The 21,791-nt window shown below is 35.9% G+C and overlaps 4 protein-coding genes across 5 annotated transcripts; 2 read left to right on the forward strand and 2 right to left on the reverse strand.

The window, feature by feature from the left end:
• Positions 1 to 1,394: 1,394 nt before the first annotated feature.
• On the reverse strand, positions 1,395 to 3,475 carry LOC108855836 (heat stress transcription factor A-5). Its single transcript, XM_018629750.2, has 3 exons — positions 3,153 to 3,475; positions 1,905 to 3,084; positions 1,395 to 1,569 (listed from the first exon to the last, which is right to left on the reverse strand). The coding sequence occupies exons 1-2, from the start codon at positions 3,405 to 3,407 to the stop codon at positions 1,918 to 1,920; spliced, it is 1,422 nt and encodes a 473-aa protein (XP_018485252.1). The 5' UTR covers positions 3,408 to 3,475; the 3' UTR covers positions 1,395 to 1,569; positions 1,905 to 1,917.
• A 5,479-nt stretch (positions 3,476 to 8,954) lies between these two features.
• On the forward strand, positions 8,955 to 12,365 carry LOC108851142 (uncharacterized). The gene is made up of 9 exons (XM_018624558.2): positions 8,955 to 9,033; positions 10,620 to 10,804; positions 10,874 to 10,936; positions 11,051 to 11,117; positions 11,190 to 11,290; positions 11,448 to 11,492; positions 11,575 to 11,853; positions 11,939 to 12,041; positions 12,138 to 12,365. The coding sequence occupies exons 1-9, from the start codon at positions 8,955 to 8,957 to the stop codon at positions 12,221 to 12,223; spliced, it is 1,008 nt and encodes a 335-aa protein (XP_018480060.1). The 3' UTR covers positions 12,224 to 12,365.
• A 125-nt stretch (positions 12,366 to 12,490) lies between these two features.
• LOC108855464 (uncharacterized) lies at positions 12,491 to 16,853 on the forward strand. Of its 2 annotated transcripts, XM_018629300.2 has the most exons (3): positions 12,491 to 12,912; positions 13,216 to 13,513; positions 16,417 to 16,853. In XM_018629300.2, exons 1-3 carry the CDS (start codon positions 12,628 to 12,630, stop codon positions 16,563 to 16,565), a joined length of 732 nt encoding a protein of 243 aa, XP_018484802.2. In that variant the 5' UTR covers positions 12,491 to 12,627; the 3' UTR covers positions 16,566 to 16,853. The 2 variants fall into 2 exon arrangements, with proteins under 2 accessions (XP_018484802.2, XP_018484801.2); XM_018629299.2 differs by lacking the exon at positions 16,417 to 16,853 and having other exon boundaries at positions 13,216 to 14,458.
• Positions 16,854 to 19,927: 3,074 nt separating this feature from the next.
• On the reverse strand, positions 19,928 to 21,440 carry LOC130511383 (uncharacterized). The gene is made up of 2 exons (XM_057008346.1): positions 20,894 to 21,440; positions 19,928 to 20,850 (listed from the first exon to the last, which is right to left on the reverse strand). Exons 1-2 carry the CDS (start codon positions 21,438 to 21,440, stop codon positions 19,928 to 19,930), a joined length of 1,470 nt encoding a protein of 489 aa, XP_056864326.1.
• Positions 21,441 to 21,791: the final 351 nt, after the last annotated feature.

Genomic DNA, 21,791 nt, shown 5'->3' on the forward strand with positions numbered 1-21,791 from the left:
TTTCTGTTTGTAGATTGGTTCTTGGTTTTTATTTTCAAAAACTACTTTTTCGTCCATTTTTAGATGTTTGACCAAGTTTTCAATGAAAAACCAAAATCCATGTTTTGTTGGTTTTTAGAAATGTGTAACGAAAACTTCTTTTGTAAATATATAAATATAATATATCAACACTAGTTAAATGCATATGTATGTTATATATATAATATATATATATATATATATATATTTGAAAACTATAGTAAAATTTATATTTTAAAAATTCAATAATTGAAAAACAAGTTAAAATATTTTTAGTTTCTTTTAACAACCTTAATGTTTTAATACATTTAAATAATAAAATATAAAAATGTACATATTTATTTGTTATTAATTTTATTTCTATAAATTTTGAAAAACAATTGTAAAATATAATTTCACATATTTTTAACAATTATTTTTTTGAAAAAAAATTCTTCATCCAAACAATATTTAATAACTAATAAACAAACAGAAAATAATAGTTATATAGTTTTAAAAATTAAAATAATCTATATAGGAATTTTTTTCTAATTAGTTTCCAATTTTAAATATTTTTATTTTGTGTATATTTGTGATTTATACTTTACTATAACATAAGTTCTTTTATAAAAAAATAATAATCAAGAACATGTTACTTTATTTTATTTGGAAATAATAATTATAATATTTTGATAATTTTTAATGGTAAATTATAATTATTTTATTGCTAGTATGATGTAATATTTTAAAATAATTTATTAATTATTTTTTAAGCACAACTTAAGTATCTTAAGTTTGTTGTTGATAACTGAAGAGAATGTTCCATGAGATACAGCAGTGTTTGCTTACACAATGAAGAAAGTCGAAATGGAAGGAGCACTGAAAGAAACATGTGTTGCATGTTGTAGAGAAATGCCTTAAGGTGGATTTGGGTGTGTTTTGTTTAGCTTATATCATTTGTGGATTTAGCAGATGATTTGACTTTGTACTTTATCTACCTAATTGTACAGTTTCAGGAGCCTGAAAGATTTGTACAATCATAGTGTGGGCACAGAAAAGATAATATCGCTGTGGATATCAATCGTAGTGGGAAAACAATAATTTGTCACTCACTTTGGTATCTAACTAAGGTAATTGACAAAGAGAGCAAAACGAGAGTCAAGGAGACTAGAATCCAGGTGATACTTTTGAAAGCATCCCAGGATGGTGGTGGTGACCTTAAATTTATTATCTTTATACTGAAAAATCAAGATAGCTTTCAGAGATTACTGTATACATCATTTTTGAGATCTTCCCTTGTACTTTTAAACAAAGTCTGGTCTTCAACTTTTAGCGTGTATCGCTTTAGTTGTTGAGGAAATGCCAACGTTGCGTGAGAATTGCAAAAGAGCAAAGAATGTTACAAAACTAATAAGTCAATATTTCTTAAATCTACAGTCAATTACAAGTGTCGAAACAAACAAAAAAGGTGAGGATACATACGTTTATGCAAGGCTACTTACTCTTTAGACGCTGTTTCAGTCCAATGTTTCAATACTTACCAGTACCACAGACTATTATCGTTGATATGACCTGGAAGAAAAAAACAAATGGGTGAGTTCCCAAGATTACATTGGCATAAACTGGTTACAGTTCCACCGTATTGAGTAAGATGACAACCTGCTGAGTTTAATTAACAATACTAAGTTCTAATTAGTACAGCGTTACACATTTCTAATCAATGTGTGATGATTTCCAAACAGAATAGGGATGCATATGCAAAGTTCTGATACAAGAATTTGTCAACAATGCCTACCTAGACAACCAAATAGTTGCGCAACATCATGCAAGTATCAAGAAAGCTAGCATATCCATCAAACAACTAGTACAAGGAACCAAACAAAGGAGTAAGCTTAAGGATGTATTACCGGTCTTGTTTCGTTACAGGGTCAGCTGCTCGATATTCTTTGTATTACGTGACATCACATGCCCGTTTCTTTTCTCCTCTGGCTCTTCACATGGGTTTTCTCTATAAGTGGAGCTTGCCTCCTCGTTATCTGAAGACCCTGGCCTTTCTGTTAGGAACTGTTCCCAGAATACATCATTCACCCTAGCCGGAGGTGCTGCATTTGCTTGTTTACCTCCTCCAGCTGCAACTTCTTGTTGACCTCGGTTTTTCTCACTTGCTGCACTTGTTTCTATTGAGTTAAAGTTTAACTCAGTAACTCTTCCAGTCTCTTGACTTTTATGAGTCGTCTTAGCTATCTGCGAAGCTGTCTTGTCTGGTAATGGAGCAGAAGCCAAGGTAAGGTTTAAATGACATGAAAAGCTACCGTCAGTCTCCTCTGAAGAAGTTATCATCTGCTGCAAGGGCTCCATTATTGTTTTGTCATTTAACAGTAATATCCCAGGGCATGACCCGGTATCCGCAAGCTCTAGTGCTTCAGGTGCAAACGGTAAACCTTCTCTTCTTGTTTGTGTAGTTTTTGGATCACTACCCTTGGGACTCGCTCCTTCATTGGAGCTTTGTATGCTGTGTGAAACCATGTTCATATCCGAAACGGCTGGAGAAAGCTCTAATCTCAATTTACTAGAGAAGTTTTGATGGAAAATGTTTCCAGACTCAGGTCTCGAGCTACCACTGCTATTATCATCCAAATGGGAATCTTCAGAAGGCGGCTTTGATTGCTCAACTTGAGGGAGCCTTCGCTTTTTGCTGTAAGCTGAAACATCCAGCTCCTCGACTTTACGGCCAAAGTTCTTGATAAAAGTGGGATTCCGCATCGCCGTCTCCAGAAAACTCATCAGCTTCTCCTGCCTCTTCTCCATATGGTCAACGTGTTCAGCCATTTCGTCTAGGTTATGCTTTGCTGTTGACTTGTGCTGTTTGAACTTCAAAAGCTTAGCTTCGATGGCGGCTTTTTCACGTGAAAGCTTGTCCATCTGCTCTTGCAGAGCGGCTCTTTCTTGATCCACGGACGAAACAGGTGGGTGACTGTGGCTGTGGATAGGCTTTCTCCTGTGGATATTCTTGAGAAGATGCTTCTCATCTTTGATAAAATCATCATTTGAAAACTCCCACCTCTCCGGATCAATCTTCCGGAATCCCTATTAACAAGAACACATTCTAATAATCGAAATCGAAATCCCTAACTTCAATTTTAGCGATGACTCACATAGGTATTGAGCTGACGGATGAAGGAAGAGAAGTTGTTGTGCTTGAAGTAGGAAGGGAGAAGGAGGCGTGAAAACTCCGCGTGGTTCCAGACGATGAAGCTGTTGTTGTTGGAGCTCCACGATACAATCTCATCCGTCGACGAATCATCTACCATCTCGTACGTCTTTACCAAGAAAGGTGCCGGTCCTCCTGCTCCATCTCCGCCGCCACCGTTGTTAACGGATGCGGATGAGTTACCTAATGCGCCGTTCATCTATGGATCTAATCGGAAGGAGCAGGAAGGATGGTGATGGGGGAAGCTCTCTAGATGGCCGTAAATATATAAATAAACACCTTTTTCATTTTTTTTTTATTAATACCTCATTCTGCTACATTTTTACTAATCTGTATTTCAGTTGACTCAATTTGTATAATATTTTTGATTTGTTCACATATATTAAAACGATGAATTTCAGTTGACTTAATTTGTATAATATTTTTGACTTGCTCACATATATTAAAAATATATTACATTTGTATAAATACAATGTTTCAATGATTATTATTTTTCAATAAAGTTAAAATTAATAGTAATTTTCTGTTTTGAAATATATAATTAAAATTATAAAATAATAATTTTCTATTTTTAAATAATTGCATTTTATATTTTATAAATATGAGTTTTTTTTTGTTACTCTACACAGGTGTTTCTAATACAAATTAATATTTCATGTAATTCAAATAAGAATATATATAAAAGTATAATATAATATCGGACTGGCGTCAATTGACCCCCTGTACTATATGCACCAACACTCGTTCTACCCAGACTTTTCGGCTCATCAATTGGTTTCTTAAACTAATTTTTTTTATCAATTATCCACAATTTGGAACAGATTAAACAAATCACATTTAATAACTAAAACGCGTTTAATGAAAAACGATTGCCCAGTGAGCGACCCGATTAAGACTAACCCGACTTTAAAGCCAATAAATATTTTGGACAAAAAAACCAGACACAAACACAAATCGATAGAAAAAAAAAGAAATTGGGGCTTAGGGTTCGACGATTCTCTAGGGTTTTCGTGAAAAAAGTTCTTCGTCTGAGTTTGGGAGAAGGGTTTAGGAATCGAATTGAGTTTCGTTTGAAGGGATGAGTAATCACGATTCGACTTCTAGGCGATAGACTAATGGAGTTCCGACAGGCTGTTGGTGTGGGAGAGAGATCGACACGTTTGTGTCCAAAACGAATGAAAACCCGTACCGAAGATTCTATCGGTGTGTAGTCGCTAGACATGTAAACAGAATGTGGATTCACATGATTAGATGAGGTGTGTATGATTGACAAATTGTTTGCTTTTGTTGCAGAGAAAACATGAAGATCATCATCTCTTCAAATGGGAGGATGAGGCGTTCCTTGATCAGATCCGTATGCTTCATGTGCAACAGAAGAGGTTTGAAGATGATGTCCAGAAATGGAAGATGATGGCGTTTCTATGGATGCATTGGAACCATTGGATGGTTTTGTGGAAAGCTCTATAATAGAGAAGATTAATGGATAATGTTGTAATTGTGTGACTGGGAATGATGTTAAGGCTATTATCTGTGTTTCAAACCTTAAGTTATTATCTGTGTTTCAAATCTCTAAGCTATTATTTTGTGTTTGTCACATGTTAATCATCATCTCTTAACAAAATAAGTAGTACAAACACACTGAATCGAAGATTTAAAACACATAACAACACTTTTTTTTGAAACACAAACAACATTCTGTTTAACAAGAGAAAAACAACATCCATAGCCGCATAACCGCATAGAGACGGTGAAAAAAAACAGTGAGAAAACATCCATAGCCGCATAACCGCATCTTAGAATTATTACAAGTTGAAAAAAACAGTGACAAAACAACTTGTACTAGCATAACTGCATAGAGACTGCATCTTCCTCCTTAGTCTTCACTTGTTTGAGACTGTTGTACCAACAAAGACTTGCTTCCTTGTTCCTACAACAAAGATAAAATGGTTAGAAAGCAGTACCAAAACGAGAACAAGTAAACGAGTACAAGTAAAACAGTAAATATACTTTCTCCTTGGGTTCTTTCTTGATCTTTTTCTTCGGGTGTATCTTGCATCCTGCTGCATTATGATTAGCTTCTCCCCATTTAGAACTATGCATGGTGCGACCTTTCCTTCCAAGAGTCTATACTGCCTTCTTCTTCTTCTTCCTTGGAGATTCATTTTTACCTTTGAATCTCGGGAACTTCTTTTTCTTAATTATTTTTTTTCTTCCTACCAGGAAGTGCAGGCTCAGGTGCTTCTACAACCAACTTGTACTTATCCTTTTTCATCCAGAAACGTGGACCTCTAACCGTGCTGATGGACTCACCACAAGTTTGTTGCCATAGATACGTGGAGAAGAACTCATAGACATAGTCATCAACATTTAAGCCCACATCTATCATCGCCCCATACGCATGCTCACATGGTATACCAGTTATCTGCCACTTCCCGCACGTACACGTCATCCTATTAGTGTTAACGTCATATGTCTGTCCTGAAAGACGTACATCAAACACACCATGAGTTCCAGGAGTCGTTATACACTTGTCAGCATCTTCTTTCTCCTCCTCAAGCATTTTCACCACATATTTTGTAAACCTCTGCTGGCGCCTAAGAGACTTTTTTTCTTCTCTTTGCAATTCTGATCATGGTTTGCCTTCGGATGGTCTCCAACATAGGCACAACCGCCTTAGCTCTAGCTCCGACAATGGTGGCGTTGAATGACTCAGTGGCATTGTTATCAACGTCCTCACAACAGCTTCCAAGTTTAAAGTATGGCAGGGACCATTTCTTCGGCTCCAGTTTCATAACATCATCGTATAGTGACATGCTATAGTCCTGCATCTTCGTGAGTTGCTCTTCGAACTGAGTGATATTGTAGCTCCAAGCTAGATTCCATACCATGAGTTTCAAAAGATCTTTCTTCTTGTGCTTCTTCTTCAGGTTTTCAACAATGTGTTTAACACACCTTTTATGCTCAGCCTTTGGTAACTCGGATTCAATGGCGCTTATGAGACCATGTAATGTCACAATTATAAAGCTTCAGACACTCATAATTGATATAAGACAAAAAATGTATTTAAATGTTGAATTCTTACCTTTGAGCTGTCGGATAGAAGAACAAATTTCTCTGCATCTCCTAGCTTGAGATCCCGTTTGAGTTGCTTGATAAACCAGAGCCATGTGGTTGTCTCACCTTGTACCAGAGCCCAAGCAAACGGATAAATCTGGTTATTTTCGTCATGTCCTATAGCAGTAAGTAATATGGCTTTCACTTCTTGCTTTAGAAATGTTCCATCAAGACCTATAATAGGTTTACAAGTTCCACTCCACAACGTTCTAAGCTTCTCGAAGCAAACATAGAACCGATCAAACATATCTTCCCAGCAGCATTAGGGATAGTTTCAAGGACTACACTCGTACCTGGATTGGTCCTTTCAATCTCACTCACATAACCTCGAAGATGTGCAAATTGGTCTGCATACTCCTTGTGAAGCCATTTCAATGCCAAAGTCCTTCCTCGTTGGCACTGATTCCTTGAAGCTATTAGCTTCCACTTCTCTTTAATAATCTCTTGAATCTTCTCAGGCATTAAATTACCATCCTCCCTCAGTTTATCAAGGAACAGCCTTGCTATAACTGGACTTCTAAGCATTTTGCACTTTCCGTTTGGTGTACAGCTATGACATATGTACCTAGTCTTCACCAACCACTTCTGAGTGGGTTCATCATAAGCACAATAAACTCTCCATTTACACTTTCCTCTCGTCGCACACTTAAAGCTAAATTTCGTTTTATCCCACCTATTTTGCTCTATATTTCGACCTTTTCTCAGAGTATACTGTAACACCGCCTCTTTGAACTCAAAACCAGAGAAGAAAGATGTTCCCACATCAAGTTTATCCTCTGACCTTTTCCGTTTTCTGTCTCTCGGATAAAATCCGGGCTTATGCGGTTTAATATCGATCGATAACACTGAAGGTGTATCGACCTACGCGCGTCTCTCCGTGTCGATCTAAGGTGGTCGATTTGGTCTTCTCGGGTGTAATCTCTAAAATGCTCCAAAATCACTATCTTTTTTCCAATTGCTCATGAACCTATAAATATGCTATATAGACTCCAAAATAGATTAAATATACACATTAAATATATCTTAAAACACTAATATACTATGACTAAAAGTAGGTCAGATTCATGGTATATCAATAAATAACTAAATAAGTATTCAAAAATCTAAACTGAATCAAATGAATTTAATACTCTGATAAGCGAATTTATAGATAACTGATTCGTTTAAGAGAAATTGCCAAAATAACACATTCCTAATACCACTTTTCATGTTTATTTTAACCACATTTACCCTCATTTTCAAAGAGGTAAATAGATACTTTTAATCCCATGGTTAATTAATTTAGACTTTGGGGGGGGGGGGGGAGATGAATTTTCATGAATTTTGGAAATTTTGAGATTCCTTTGTTATTGGTTCTTGGATTTCATAAATCTTAATAGAATCCATTGTTATTAGTTTAAGAATTTTCAAAATCTATTGTTATTCAAAAAGTTTTGTTATTATAGATTCTCTAATTCTAACTAAATCTATTGTTATTGGGACATGAATTCTATTCATTTTTATTCATGAGACTCAACTTTCAAAATATCATATGTATCCATGTGATTTTCAAAATCCATGTGCAACTTTTACCAAATTATGTCCAAATCTATAATTCATTACATTTTGTATACCATTACACTTTTGAAAACATAATTTATATTTATAATGTTTATCATTTTCAATATATAATTAAATTTATATATATAAAAACTTTAAATAAAAAGTTTATAATAGTTTGGAAAATCATTTTCAAATTTCAAAAAGAAAATTAAAAAAAAACAAAAATTTTATAAAAATGTTAGAATTTGAAAACTATAATTCGAAATATTTTTTTAAAATTTTTTTGTTATTATTCTTTATATATAACAAGTGTGTTTCTTTAATGAAACCTCGTTTGGTAATCCAAGTTGATGAAAAGCTAGACAAATCTAAGAAAATCATGATCAAATTCTATAAGTCAATGTATATATATTTTCACAATCCACATAACTTTTAAAATCAATCAACTCTTAAAATTCACAAACTCTATACAAATTCTTCTCCCAATAACCCCCCTTAGAGTTTAGAGTTGAGGGGTGGAGTTTTGGAATGTGGGATTTAGAATTTTAATAAATATATAAATACCTAAAAAATTAAAAAAACAATTTAGAAATAGATTTAAAAGAAATTTTTGAATTTCTAAGAAGAATTGCAAAAAAAGAGAAAAAAAGAAAAAAATTAAAAAAGTTTGAATTTTGAAAATTTATAATTCGAAAAGCATTATTTTTTAAAAAATAATTATTGATATTTATATATCTATAAAGAAAAGGTATAAGAATATTTTGCCACTTTAGAGCCTCTCCAATGTATTACTCTATTTTCTACTCCAAAATGGAGTTGAATTTTGCTCCAATGTATTACTCTATTTTCTACTTCAAAATTGAATATTTTTGTGACAATCCGTCCCGTGGACCTACCTGTCCACAGACCTCAGGCTCACAGCCTTGCGGGCACCGATCCCAACCCCTACATTATGAGCTCATAATTAGGTTGTTGGTAAACTTGGTATCCCTCGAACCCAAGATCCACCATTTAACAATTCTCCCATATGATAAACTGTCACCAATTAAAGGGTGGTTTGAGGGATGCCAAGAGCACAAACAAGCTAATTATGGAGTCAGTAAGAGCTTATAATGGAAGTGTTGGGGTTGGTGCCCTACCGGGCTGTGAACCTGAGGTCTACGGGACCGGTAGGTCCACATGAAGGGTTGTCACAATTTCAAATATATTATATTTTATATTTATTTAAAAATTAGTAATATCCTTTCATTTATACTATTTACAAAACAGTTCATTTTCAGTTTGTAACATTTCTATTAAATACAATATTAACCAAAATTATTTTTTTATTATATAAATAAAATTACTCGACAAGGTTTAAAAAGGAAATATTTATTACATTAAAAATTACATTACATAGCTTAAACACAATAATACATCAATTTAAATTATTCATTAGAATTAGTGTAATTTTTCTACAGATGATCAACTAATGCATTTCGAAGTAAAAAAAATGGGGAAAAACTCTTGGAATCTCACATTATTATTTCCTATAATTTCGATTTTTGTAGATGGAATTTCTCTTTCAACTTCAATTGGTGCATCGAGATCATGTTCATCCTCGATTATCATGTTATCTAAGATGATACATGTAGTCATAATATCATGGAATACATTTTTTCTAGAAACGAACATGTCCTTTCATAATAGCGAACCGAGACTAAAGAACTCCAATTGCGCGTTATAAATCTTTCCTACATGCTTCTTGTTGCATAGCAAATATTTTTCTTTCGACCTATTGGTTCTTGAATAGTTTGCAATATAGTGGAGTACTTTGGATATATACAATCAGCTAAGTAATAGCCGATGTTATATTCATTTCCTTGTATGTTATAATGAACATGAGGAACAACACTTTGAGCAAGATTAGAGAAAATGTGAGAAGACTCTCAAGACATTGATATTGTCGCTGGTTTCCAGCATTACGAAATATGCATGCTATATCCAAAAATCATGATCAGCAACGGCTTCAAGAATTATCATCGGTGATCCACTGTGACCAGTATATTATCCCACACAAGCGGTTGAATAATTTTTCCATGCCAGTGCATGCAATCGAAGTTACCAAGTATTCCGAGAAAAACCTCGCTTTTTACCGGAGGTGATTTACTGGATTATTAAGTAATTATTTATGTTGTAAATTTTATTTTATGTTTTTTCTGTATGGTGCTTATCTTTTACTTTTATATGTATGATCTTTTATTTTTTATATTATATATATATATATATATATATATATATATATTTTATTACATAAAATAGTTCATTAGATGGCTGTTTATATAATTAAGAAAATTTGACAGTAAATTCTATAATTTATATAGTAAAATAATATTAATATACTTATTTATAATAATATTTTATTAAAAACAAAAATTTTAAATGTAGAAAATTATTTTATAAATAAAAAAATTAACTTTATTTTGGAGTAATAAGTTGTTTTACTAGATATTTTGAATAATTGTTATTTCATTTTGGGTTTTGGAATGGAGTAGATTTGAAGATGATTTTACTGCAAAATGGAATTTGGAGTGGGTTTTAGAATGAAGTTTGAATTGCTCTTAGTAAAAAGTTAATTATGAAAAGAAGTTAATCTGTCATTTAGTAAAGATAAACATGAGTAATGATATAATGATAGTAATAACTTGGTAAATGGGAAAATTTCCCTTGGTTTAGTGAACCGTTAAATCGAGCGTTATACCGACGGTACGATGAGGTTCTATTTGTTTCCCTTTGTGCTCTGATGTTGAAGAGCTGCTGCCGAAGCTTTCATCGATGGCGACGTTTCAGCTTTTCTCTTCTTCGAACGATAAGTCATCATCCCAAGGTTTAGGGTTCTTCGATTCACCAGAGCCACCTCGTCCTCCACCGCCTCCTCCTGTTGAAGTATTCTCCTCCGAGGTATCGTCCCTTTCATTTGTCTCTTATCTTCTCCCGTAACTTCCCAGCTCTTGATTTCCGTCGCAGTAGGTGTCTTCCTCCGTTGCTTTCACAGTAGATAAAGTGAATATCGGCGAAGTCACTCTTTTGAAGGTCAGCTTTTTTTTTGTTCAACTCATACTACTTGAATTAGCTAAATACTAAACCATTGAAGATGATCTTGTCCATATGGAAGTGAATGTATTCAGTCTCTGTTTCGGTGATTAGGGTCGTGTGAACACTAAAGAGGTCTTTGGATTGCCTAATTCGGATTTGGTTCCTGGAGTATATGAAGGTAAACTGATCCTTCTTGATATGGTTCATGTGATCTTGCGTCGTTTCATTTCATCTTTATTCGATTCTATAGGTGGGCTTAAGCTTTGGGAAGGATCTATAGATCTTGTCAAAGCTCTTGAAAAGGAGTCACAAATTGGGAACATATCATTCCCTGGAAAACGGGTCCTCGAGGTAACCACATTGCTTCTTCATCCTCTTTTTTTTTTAATATTAAGAGAGAGAGATATATTATATATTGCATTACAACTATGATGACTCATTGAATAGGCTGTATCATATGTTCATGTTATTGTAATTCACGTCTAAGTCGTTGAATCTATGGTTTCAGCTTGGTTGTGGTCATGCACTTCCAGGAATCTATGCGCGTCTCAAGGTAAGCTGATTCTTCTCAGCTCTTTTATTATGCAATGTGGCTAAAACCATGTTCTTAGATCTTTGTTCCTTTTGGTGTCCAGGGTGCGGATGCAGTTCATTTCCAGGACTTTAATGCTGAGGTCCTTCGATGTCTCACCATTCCCAATCTGAATGCTAATCTCTCCCAGAAGTCTCCGTCTGTTTCAGATAGTGATATAGAAGTACGCTTCTTTGCTGGTGAGTGGAGTGAAGTTCATCAGCTTCTTCCACTAGTTAATGATGGTGAGACTGAGAAGAAGGGTGGTTATGACATCATTCTAATGGCTGAGACGATTTATTCCATCTCTGCTCAGAAAAGTCTCTATGAACTGATCAAAAGGGTACACTCTCGTTTTATCCTAGTCTCCTAGATATGATCATTCTTAAAGATTCATCCAAGGTTTGATTCTTTGATTCTTTTGGCAGTGCTTGGCCTATCCTGATGGAGCAGTGTACATGGCTGCAAAGAAGTACTATTTCGGGGTTGGTGGAGGGACGAGGCAGTTCCTGTCTATGATTGAGAAAGACGGTAAGAATGTTCTATACAAAGCAAGGATTGTTGTTTGTTCGTCCTCTACAATGGTAAGGTACCCGTTTTACTAACACTGCATCGATTTAATTGCAGGCGTTCTTGCTTCAACCTTGGTGTCTGAAGTCACAGATGGCTCCTCAAATGTCAGAGAGGTATGGAAGCTTTCGTACAAGCCCTAGTTCATCCGGGATTCAACATCGCTCTCTAGTTCAACGATTCATCAAGTTTTGTGGTTTTTCGTTTGTGGTGCTCATCAAAATTAAGAAAACTCAAAATCTCCTCTATGTTAAACTTACAGATTATGTTAGACTTTATTATCAACTTGGCATCCCTCAGTTTTTACAGAGTTAGGCAAATATTCAAACCCAATAAAACTAAACTGAATCAAGCGAATCTTAACTGAAATTGTTATAATGGTGGTGATTTGAACAAGCTTGGCTGTAGAATTATGGTTGGCAAAGGCTCTATATGTTCTAGAAAGCAATATTTCTTTCTAAATCCATTTTTGTAAAACAGTCTGCTTTAAATTTGAAGATTCAATGAATCTATACCAAAAAATTAAATTTTTTTTTTGAAAAGAAATATGTTAGCTTTGGAAAATAAAATTTCTACAACTTTAGTTTTTAGTCAGTGCTTTCCTTCGCTAATAGTTCAGGATCTTTTCCTATTATACAATCTTTTCCATTATGAAGATGCTCAAAGAATCATGCGTCTCAGACCAAGCATAACAGGCTCAGATGATAGACTATATTGGAGATACAGCAAAACAGGCTCATATACAGTCAAATCTGGCTATCATCTCCAAAGTCAGATCGACTCTGAGCAAGAAAGATTATCCGACACAGCACAATCCAACCAACTCTCTCAGGTTTCTTCCTCTTCTCTTATACAAAGTAGAAATCAATTGCTACAAAAGTTATGGAGATGTAATATTCCACCGAAAATTAAAAATTTCTGGTGGAAATTAATTCACAATAGCTTACCAGTAGCAGATAATCTAAGAAGAAGAGGGTGCAAAGTTCCTGTAGATTGCCAAACTTGTGGGGAAAATGCAGAAAGTATAATTCACATGCTTGTTAAATGTCCTGTTGCTAGAGAAATCTGGACGCTTTCCCACACGGACCTATCAATAAATTTGGATGAAGACCTTGATCTCATCTCTTTTGTTCAGGTACTCTTGCAACAGAATATGGGAGACACAAAGAATAACCTAGCATTGCTTCTTGGATGGCGCATATGGAAGATGAGAAACAAACTGCTGTTCCAAAATAAGAGAGAGCATATTACCCATACTATTAATGCAGCGATCATCGACAAGAAACTATGGGATGAGGCTATGAAGCTCAAAGAACAGCCGCAGCTACCCTCTCAACCAACTCTTCCTAATTCCACCAGCGACATCATTGGAGAAGATACAATGCTTTACTGTATTGCTGACGCATCTTGGAAAACATCTAATGAACTAGCAGGTATAGGGTGGTCCTTATATAGTAAAGAAGGCACTCTCCTCATCCAAGGTAGCTCAGCAATTGATCCTACAGAAACAGCTTTACAAGCTGAAGCAATGGCTATTTTGCTTGCTGTTCAACAATTACATGCTCTACATTATAAGAATGTGATGTTCTTAGGTGATTGGGCGCAGCTATTCAACAATCTGGACATCTCATTGCAAAGAGAGAACAAAAGAAATAACTGAATGAAGCATCTACTATAGTCCACGATGTCCTTGCTTTAGCTAGACTGAATAATTTTACTTTTAAGCATGTTCCTAGAAACTTTTTTTTTTTTTTTTTTTTTTTTTTTAAATGAAAATTATATTAATCTGCCCGTTAAACGGGAATTCAAAGTGTGATTACAAGGCTGATTAGAACAAAACATCTCAGAAACATTCAATTACAAAGATCGTTTCGCCCACCCACTTAACCCGGCACGTTCCACTAACCCGTTCTCGAAATTCCTAAGATACCAGATGCCGTTCTCAACCTTTGACTAAACCACATCTATGTGAGGTTCTCCTAGTTTCCTAGGATGCCGGGAATATCCGTGTAATCTCCGGAGTAGCTAGCATCTAGTGAACGCCTCAGAACCTGTAATCGCCACTCTGCCGGTAAACGCGCGGGAACTATAGACGATGGGATTAGAACAAAACCTGTGAAAATCGCTCCAATGCCACCTGAACAATCGCCTACACCTCCCATAGACTCCAAGCGAAACAGTCACAAAGAACGTCAGCCTGAAGCCAAAATGCAAGAAATCGGATACAAGATGGTCGCCGCTAATGACCCAGTAGTGCTCCAAGACCTGCAAGACAATACTAAACAACACTACTATGTGCAAAAGCACACAGCATCGGGATGTGTCGCCGAGTCGACTGGACCACCGAAGAGCTTAACTTTCTCAGACCGGAGAGAGCTCAGTACTCTTCGCCAGACGCCTTCTCCGAGAACCGAAGTGAGGAAAGCCTTGACGTAAAAAAGCTGAACTCGGTGGTACGGAACCAGCAAGACTTCTCAACATAGAACACAGCACGATTGAGCTAGTCGACAAAGCTCCAATCGCACTACTGAAATCAGAGAGCCGGAAGAGAAGAAAGGATGAACGGGGGAGACAGAGCCGCCTCGAAGAAGCCATAGACGACTACCTCCGACATCGCAGCCAAGTAGCGCCCCACGAGCCAACCCCGAGCCCCAACACACGCCAGCTGCAAGAGGTTTTAACTCGCCTCTGAGATAGAGCAATCTCCAGAGCATACACGGCGAGAGAAGAGAAGACCGCGCTCCTCCGAGACACCAAGGATGAAACAGACCAGTCTTCTTCCAACACCACTCACCCACCAACCAAACGGAGCCAAAGACACACGAAAGTCGGAGGAGTGAGCCAAACAACGCCTCCACACGCCACCATCTCTACAGGGAAAAAGCTCCACTTGTGAAACCCTAAAAGCCGACTTCTCCGACAGAACCACCACTCGACTCGCGCCAAACCTCCGGAACCCGGTTGATCTACGCCGGAGACAGAGCCTCTCTGCAGCGAAGAATGAAGCCGACGCACCACCAGATCTAGAAGTTGAAGCAAAGCAGAGAGAGTGGGAAGAAACGCAGAGAAGCAAAGAGAAGACGAGAGGGAAGGAGAGGAGGGTCCCGCCGAGCCGTCCGGTCACGGAGCGCTCTAACGCGCGCGCACGCGCCGTCGGTCGGAGGAAATAGCAGAGTCGCCTTTAAATGCTCGAGAGAGAAAAGTTAGGGAAGAGAGAGAAAAGTTCTCCTCCTAGAAACTTTGTTCAACATGTAGATCAGTTAGCAAAATGAGCGAGGATAAGTTCTCAGCAATATGTAATATCCTGGCTCTAAGCCATTGTAACTTTCAAGTAATAAATCAGTTGACAAAAAAAAAAAAAAATTAAAGCAAAAAATAGTAAGGGAAATTTTAACTTTACCATTTTGATGCACTACAAAAAAAAAAGGGTGAAATGCATCACTTAAATTGTATCACAAGAATAAGTGATATTAGTTTAAATTACTTATTTATAAATGATACCAATATTCATAGTTTAAAATCAGTTATAGTAATTGATGTTATTATTACTTGAATTAACATCAGTTTAATTAAATGATATAATTTCAATCAGTTTGTATCACTTTAACAAAAATGACACTATTATATAAATTTATATCATTTAGTTAACTGATACATCAGTTTTTTTTGGTTAACATTGTTTACTAAAATGATACAAATCTTGCATCATTAATAAATGATGCTAATACAAAACTTATTAAAATTTTATTTAGATTTTCGAGAAGTAGTTACTATTTTTAGCTTTAATTACTTTTTGTGGTTTTAATTTAATTAACCCATGATCTTCTATAACTGTTTCATCTTAAACAAAAAAAACAAGTACTCCTCTGTCCCATTTTACGTGATGTTTTAGGTTATTGCACATAGATTAAGAAAACACATACTTTTATGTAGTTTATCTTAGTAACATAAAAATACATTAAATAAAACTATTTTAACCAATAATAAAAAAATACAGTATTTTATAATTGGTCATAAAATTCAAATCATATTAAATTCTACCTAGATTAGTGAGAACATCACTTAAAATGGAACAAAATAAAAATCCTAAAACACCACTTAAAATGGGATAGAGGGAGTATTATTTTGCTATCAAGATCCTCTCAGAGTCTCATTCATCCGTTCCTCTTTTTCTCAAATTTAAAATCTTTTATCAGTTTAAATTTTGTTGTTCCAGACTATTTGATTTATCAAAGAAGTCAAAAGAGTTAAGCATTTTTTCTTATAAATCACGATAATGATGATGATGATGATGATGATGATGATGATGATGATGATTGTATTTCTTCTTATGCAGGATCTGAAAGGAGCCACACGAACCTGTTAAAAGTTTCTGGGAAGATAATACATTTCTTTTGTCCTTCTTCTAAATCTTTTTTTGTGTATTATATTCATTTTCTTCTGTTTACTGTTTTAAAAGGATTTTTTATATTAGTTCAATGGTAAATCTTAACAGGTTCTGGGAAATACGGCTGGCTGAGGGATGGGAAATGCGTCTAAAGGAGAATGTTTTGATGAATCTCTTAACATACTGAATCAATTCAGTTTTACAACAACAATAGAGATTGAAGATGAATACAAAGAAGAAGATTTCTGTTATTTGTTTAACAATTCGTTTTGTCCTCTGAATTCATGTTCTTTTTTTTTGTTCCTCTTTTTTTCCTTGTTCTTCATATTGTATGTCAATGGAAAAAAGTTAAAATTTTAATTATAATAAAATATTTACTGAGCTTATTTAATTTATTTTACCACCAATTGTATAAACAAAAAAAATTAAACCGATGGTTTTAAATTATATAATAATTAAAAATTTAATTCGAAATTTATATTAATTTTCGCCATTTATTGGTAAATAATATTTAAATCATTTATTTTAATTGATATCAAACTAACATCATTTACAAAATTGATGTAAATCTTAATATCATTTCTTTGAATTGATACATATTAATATCACTTATAACAATTGATGTAAATATTTATCATTTTTGCATCAGTTTTTAATAAAATGATGTTAATTATTTGCATCACACTTTCAAAGTCATTTAAATAAGTGATGCAAATTTATATTACATCATTTATAACTAATGCAAATATTAAAAATAACTGATGTTAGATAATCATTTTTTTGTAGTGATGATACCGTTATTTATGTTTACCACCATTAAAAGAACATTTTCAAAAATACATTATTCATTAAACTCGTAAAGATTCTTATATCGTTGTTTCTATATACTTTTCAAAATTCTAATCCTAAACCTTCAACTTTAAACCCTAAACCTTAAATCCTCAACCCTAAACCTTAAACTCAAAACCTTAAACTCAAAACCTTAAACCCTAAAACCTCAATTATAAACTCTAAACCCTTAAAATATATATATTCTTTTATGTTTTCGAATTATACTTTTTGAAATTCTAAACCCTAAATCCTAAAACCTAAAATCTAAACCCTAAACTCTAAATCCTAACTTTGAACCCTAAACCGTACCCACCTCTCAACTCAAAACCCTAAGTTTTTTATTTTTTTTTGTCAGCAGCATTACAGACTCATATTGACTCTGTTAACCAAACAGGGGGATCCGCATCCATGTGAACGACGTAAGACGATTGCTTTCTTGCACTGCGTGCTAGACTGTCCGCCTTTTTGTTATTCGTCCTTGGTACATGAATGATCTCCGTAGTATTGAAACTACTCCTCAGGCTTCTTATATCTTCTAAATAGTTTGCAAAGGCTGGCCATTCATCTGGTTCCGAAACCATCTTCACCAATTGCGAGCAATCCGTTGCAAAAGTAACATTGTACTGCCTTAAGTTCCTCATACATTCCATTGACCAAATGAGAGCTTCAATCTCTGCGTGCAGTGGAGATAAACTCGCCCTTGTGTTTCTTGCTCCCATCAAACCCTCAAATCCTGGCAGAGTACTGTACCACCCTTCACCCGAGAACTTATCCTTGTCTTTCCATGATCCATCTGAAAAACATCATCTACCTGTATTAGTTTGGACTGGTGTTACTAATACAGGAGATGGGGCTGCCGGCTGAGATAATAGAAGCTTGCGCTTCTGCCCAGAGTCGGGATTCAGATTCGGCTACTTTAAGTGTATCTTGTGGATCAATATTCAAATTACTAAAAACTTTTCCATTCCTTGCCTTCCAAATATACCATAATATCCATGCAAAATGATGATCATCAACTACTGGGAGAACGCGCCAGAATAGATAGTCCATATTTGCAAATAATGAGTCGCACGGAAAATTCAGTGGTTTTTGATGGGATCCTCGAGAGGGCCCATACTTGTACAGCTGGGGGACATTCAAAAAATACATGATTGATTGTCTCTTCATGGTTTCCACATCTTGTGCAAATAGTATCTCCTTTTATTCTTCTTGCACTGAGATTCTTCATTACCGCTAAACATCCAGATAGCATTTGCCATAAAAAATGCCTCATTTTAGGTGGGCATTTTATTTTCCAACAAAAAGCCTTCAAAGGTGTGATTGATGGTCCTAACTGTGATAAGACTCGTTCCTTGTCTGGATACACTCTTTCAATCTGATAACCCGTTTTAACTGTGTATCTCCCATTGTTTGTAAAGTGCCAGCCATCCCGATCCATTAAAAGAGTTCTGCTTAACGGGATACTTAGAATAATGTCTACATCCTCAGGATCTACCAGATTCTGAAGTGCTTGAATATTCCATGTCCTTGAATTCTCATTGATGAGTGAGTCTACCATCAGGTCTGGGTAAAGATTGTGGTTATTTTTATTTGCTGGTCTCGGGCGGGTGGATGGGAGCCATGGATCATTCCATACAGAGATGGATGATCATGATCCCACCCTTTTGATTAGTCCTTTGCTAACCAGAGATCTAGCAGAAACAATACTTCGCCATCCATAAGACGCCGAGTATGATCGGATGGGTTCCAAAGGCGATGCGTTTCTGAAATATCGACCTTTGAAAACCCGGGAGAATAAAGATTGAGGTTTCTCTATTAATCTCCAAAATTGCTTTCCGAGCATAGCTGTGTTAAAATCCGTGAAGTCTTTGAAACCCAAGCCTCCTTCTTCCTTGGGTAGACAAACCTTGTCCCATGATTGCCAGTGCATACCTCTAGTTGATCCCCCTGGACTCCACCAAAATTTAGCTACTGCACTCGTATGCTTTTTTATAACAGTTTTGGGTATACGAAAGCTGGCCATGATGTGATTTGGTAAGGCTGTGACCACTGATTTTATGATCACTTCCTTCCCTCCCATTGAGAAAAATCTGAAAGTCCATCCGTTGACTCTATTATTTAGTCTCTCTTGAACAAAACCAAAAACCTGTATTTTTGAGCCGCTTAGGTTTTCAGGAATGCCCAAATAGAAGCCTATCCCTCCTTGATTTTGTATCCCTAGAATATCCCGCAATTCCTATCTGTCCGCTTCCTCAATCTTGTGTCCGAATTGAATTGATGATTTGTCAAAGTTTATTTGCTGTCCTGATACCGCCTCGTATTCCTTCAATATTCGGAGGATTGTCTGACACTCCTCTTTTTGAGCCTTACAAAAGAAGAGACTATCATCTGCGAATAGCAAATGTGAGATAGATGGGCATGCCCTGGCCACCTTAATCCATGTCAGCTGTTTTTCTCTTTCCGCTTTTTTAATATTTGCTATCAAAGCCTCCGTGCAGAGTATAAATAGATAAGGCAACAGAGGATCTCCTTGTCGCAGACCTCTCTGTGGTACAATGTGCCCTTTCGGCTGACCGTTTAGTAAGACATGATCAAATCCCATTTTTGCTAGTACCTCTTGAATAAAGATTCATTCCACTCTATCATAAGCTTTGCTCATGTCTGTTTTAATAGCCATGAACTTGTTTTGGCAAGCCTTGTTTGTTCTCAAACCATGGAACATTTCCTGGGCAATAAGTATATTGTCAGAAATCAGTCTTCCGGCCACAAAAGCGGACTGAGTTTCCGAGATAAGAGATGGGAGACACGCTTTTAACCTCTGACATAAGACCTTCGAAATAATCTTGTATCCTACGTTACACAGGCTGATGGGCCTTAGTTCTTTCATCCTTGTTGGCCTCTCCGTCTTTGGGATGAGACAAATATTTGTCATATTTAACCTTGTGTCCAGCTCAGCAGAAGTGATGAAATCATTTACTAGTTCCAATAATTCCTTTTTAATTATGTGCCACGAGTGTTGAAAAAACAGGGCCGTCATCCTATCCGATCCCGGAGCTTTCTCTGGGTGCATCATAAATAAAGCTTGTCGCACCTCTTCCTCCGTTGCTGGTTTAATTAACCGCTGATTCATTTGAGGAGTGATGGTTGGTACTATCTCCTCCAAAAAACCTCCAAACTCCGTTGGTGAAGTTGTTTGGAACAAATCATCGAAGCAATCGACTGCAACTTTTTCCAGGCCTTGATCCTTAACTACCCAATTGCCATTTTCATCGTAGAGACCAACAATTCTATTTCTGGTGCGCCGTTGTTTAGTTAATCCATGGTAAAATTTTGTGTTCAGATCCCCTGCCGTGTTCCACATATTCCGGCTCTTTTGTTGCCAGTAATCTTCTTCATCCTTGTATGCCTCTTGTAACTTCCTGGTAATATCCATTATATCTTCCTGAGTTCTCGTAGAATCCGTTTGTACCTCTTCTAGAGCCTTCTGGAGCTCACCAATCTTTTCCTTTCCATAAGGCGGATTATTTTTTTCTCCATGTTGAAATCTCATGCCTGCAGCTTATTATCTTTGAGACAAAATTGTTCGAACTTTCACCGGTAGTATTCCTTGATGTAGCCTCCCATCCCCTTTCAATGGAGTCCATCAACCCATCCTGACCAATCCACCGTTTGTCAAACCGAAATTGTCCTTTACGTTTCTGAATCTTATCCTCCAGAAAAGCCACGATAGGTCTGTGGTCAGACCCCACCAATCCTAAATACTCTGTATAGGAGCATGGGAATAGTGTGTGCCAGTCTTCATTTGCTAGTGCACGATCGAGGCAACATTTCACCATAACTTTATTCCTTCTTCCTTGCCATGACATTTTGTTTCCCCGTGCTGGTAATTCTAACAATCCTGTGTTCCGAATCATATCGTTGAAAGGAACAAATGATTCTAGACTTCTTATATTGCCTCCTTCTTTCTCATGATTACCCGTTATCTCATTTAAATCTCCAATTATAAACCACGGTTCCGATCGAGCTGATCCATATCTCGATAGACGTTCCCATACTTGGTCTCTTAGTTTTTGTACTGGCTCTCCGTATACAAATGTCATAAAAACACGTTTCCCAAGTACCTCTGCTTCCACATCGATCATACGATTACTAGAATAGAGGACTTTAATGCGATACTCATTATTAAAATAAAGAGCTAGTCCACCACTCGTTCCAATTGGATCCACCGTAACCAGATTATCAAAACCAAAATGTGCTTGAAATCCTTGGACAAACCCAAAATCTTGTTTTGTTTCTGATAGAAACAAAAAGTCCGGTTTATGCTTGTGCCAGATTTCCCGTAAGTAACTTATTGTCCAGAAGCAAAAAGTCCGGTTTAATCAAAACCCTAAGTTTAGATTAGTTAACCAATGTTTTTTTGTCAAAGTTAATATTAAGGTTAGAAATGTTTTTTTTCCTATTTAAAAGTGACGGTAAAAATTAGGGGTGAGCGT

Source organism: Raphanus sativus, chromosome 4 (genome assembly GCF_000801105.2).
Source record: "Raphanus sativus cultivar WK10039 chromosome 4, ASM80110v3, whole genome shotgun sequence".
Classification (NCBI taxonomy): domain Eukaryota; kingdom Viridiplantae; phylum Streptophyta; class Magnoliopsida; order Brassicales; family Brassicaceae; genus Raphanus; species Raphanus sativus.

What these genes read in the sequence shown, in the direction of transcription:
- LOC108855836 (XM_018629750.2), bottom strand. Translation starts at nt 3,407, where the DNA reads ATGAACGGCGCATTAGGTAACTCATCCGCATCCGTTAACAACGGTGGC. An exon ending in TCCGTCAGCTCAATACCTAT is followed by an intron (nt 3,085 to 3,152) that starts GTGAGTCATCGC and finishes TCTTGTTAATAG; the next exon opens with GGATTCCGGAAGATTGATCC.
- LOC108851142 (XM_018624558.2), top strand. Translation starts at nt 8,955, where the DNA reads ATGGAGTCAGTAAGAGCTTATAATGGAAGTGTTGGGGTTGGTGCCCTA. An exon ending in TCTATGAACTGATCAAAAGG is followed by an intron (nt 11,854 to 11,938) that starts GTACACTCTCGT and finishes TTCTTTTGGCAG; the next exon opens with TGCTTGGCCTATCCTGATGG. An exon ending in GTCTATGATTGAGAAAGACG is followed by an intron (nt 12,042 to 12,137) that starts GTAAGAATGTTC and finishes ATTTAATTGCAG; the next exon opens with GCGTTCTTGCTTCAACCTTG.
- LOC108855464 (XM_018629299.2), top strand. Translation starts at nt 12,628, where the DNA reads ATGTTAGCTTTGGAAAATAAAATTTCTACAACTTTAGTTTTTAGTCAG. An exon ending in AATCCAACCAACTCTCTCAG is followed by an intron (nt 12,913 to 13,215) that starts GTTTCTTCCTCT and finishes TCTTTTGTTCAG; the next exon opens with GTACTCTTGCAACAGAATAT.
- LOC130511383 (XM_057008346.1), bottom strand. Translation starts at nt 21,440, where the DNA reads ATGATCGATGTGGAAGCAGAGGTACTTGGGAAACGTGTTTTTATGACA. An exon ending in TACATCAAGGAATACTACCG is followed by an intron (nt 20,851 to 20,893) that starts GTGAAAGTTCGA and finishes AATAAGCTGCAG; the next exon opens with GCATGAGATTTCAACATGGA.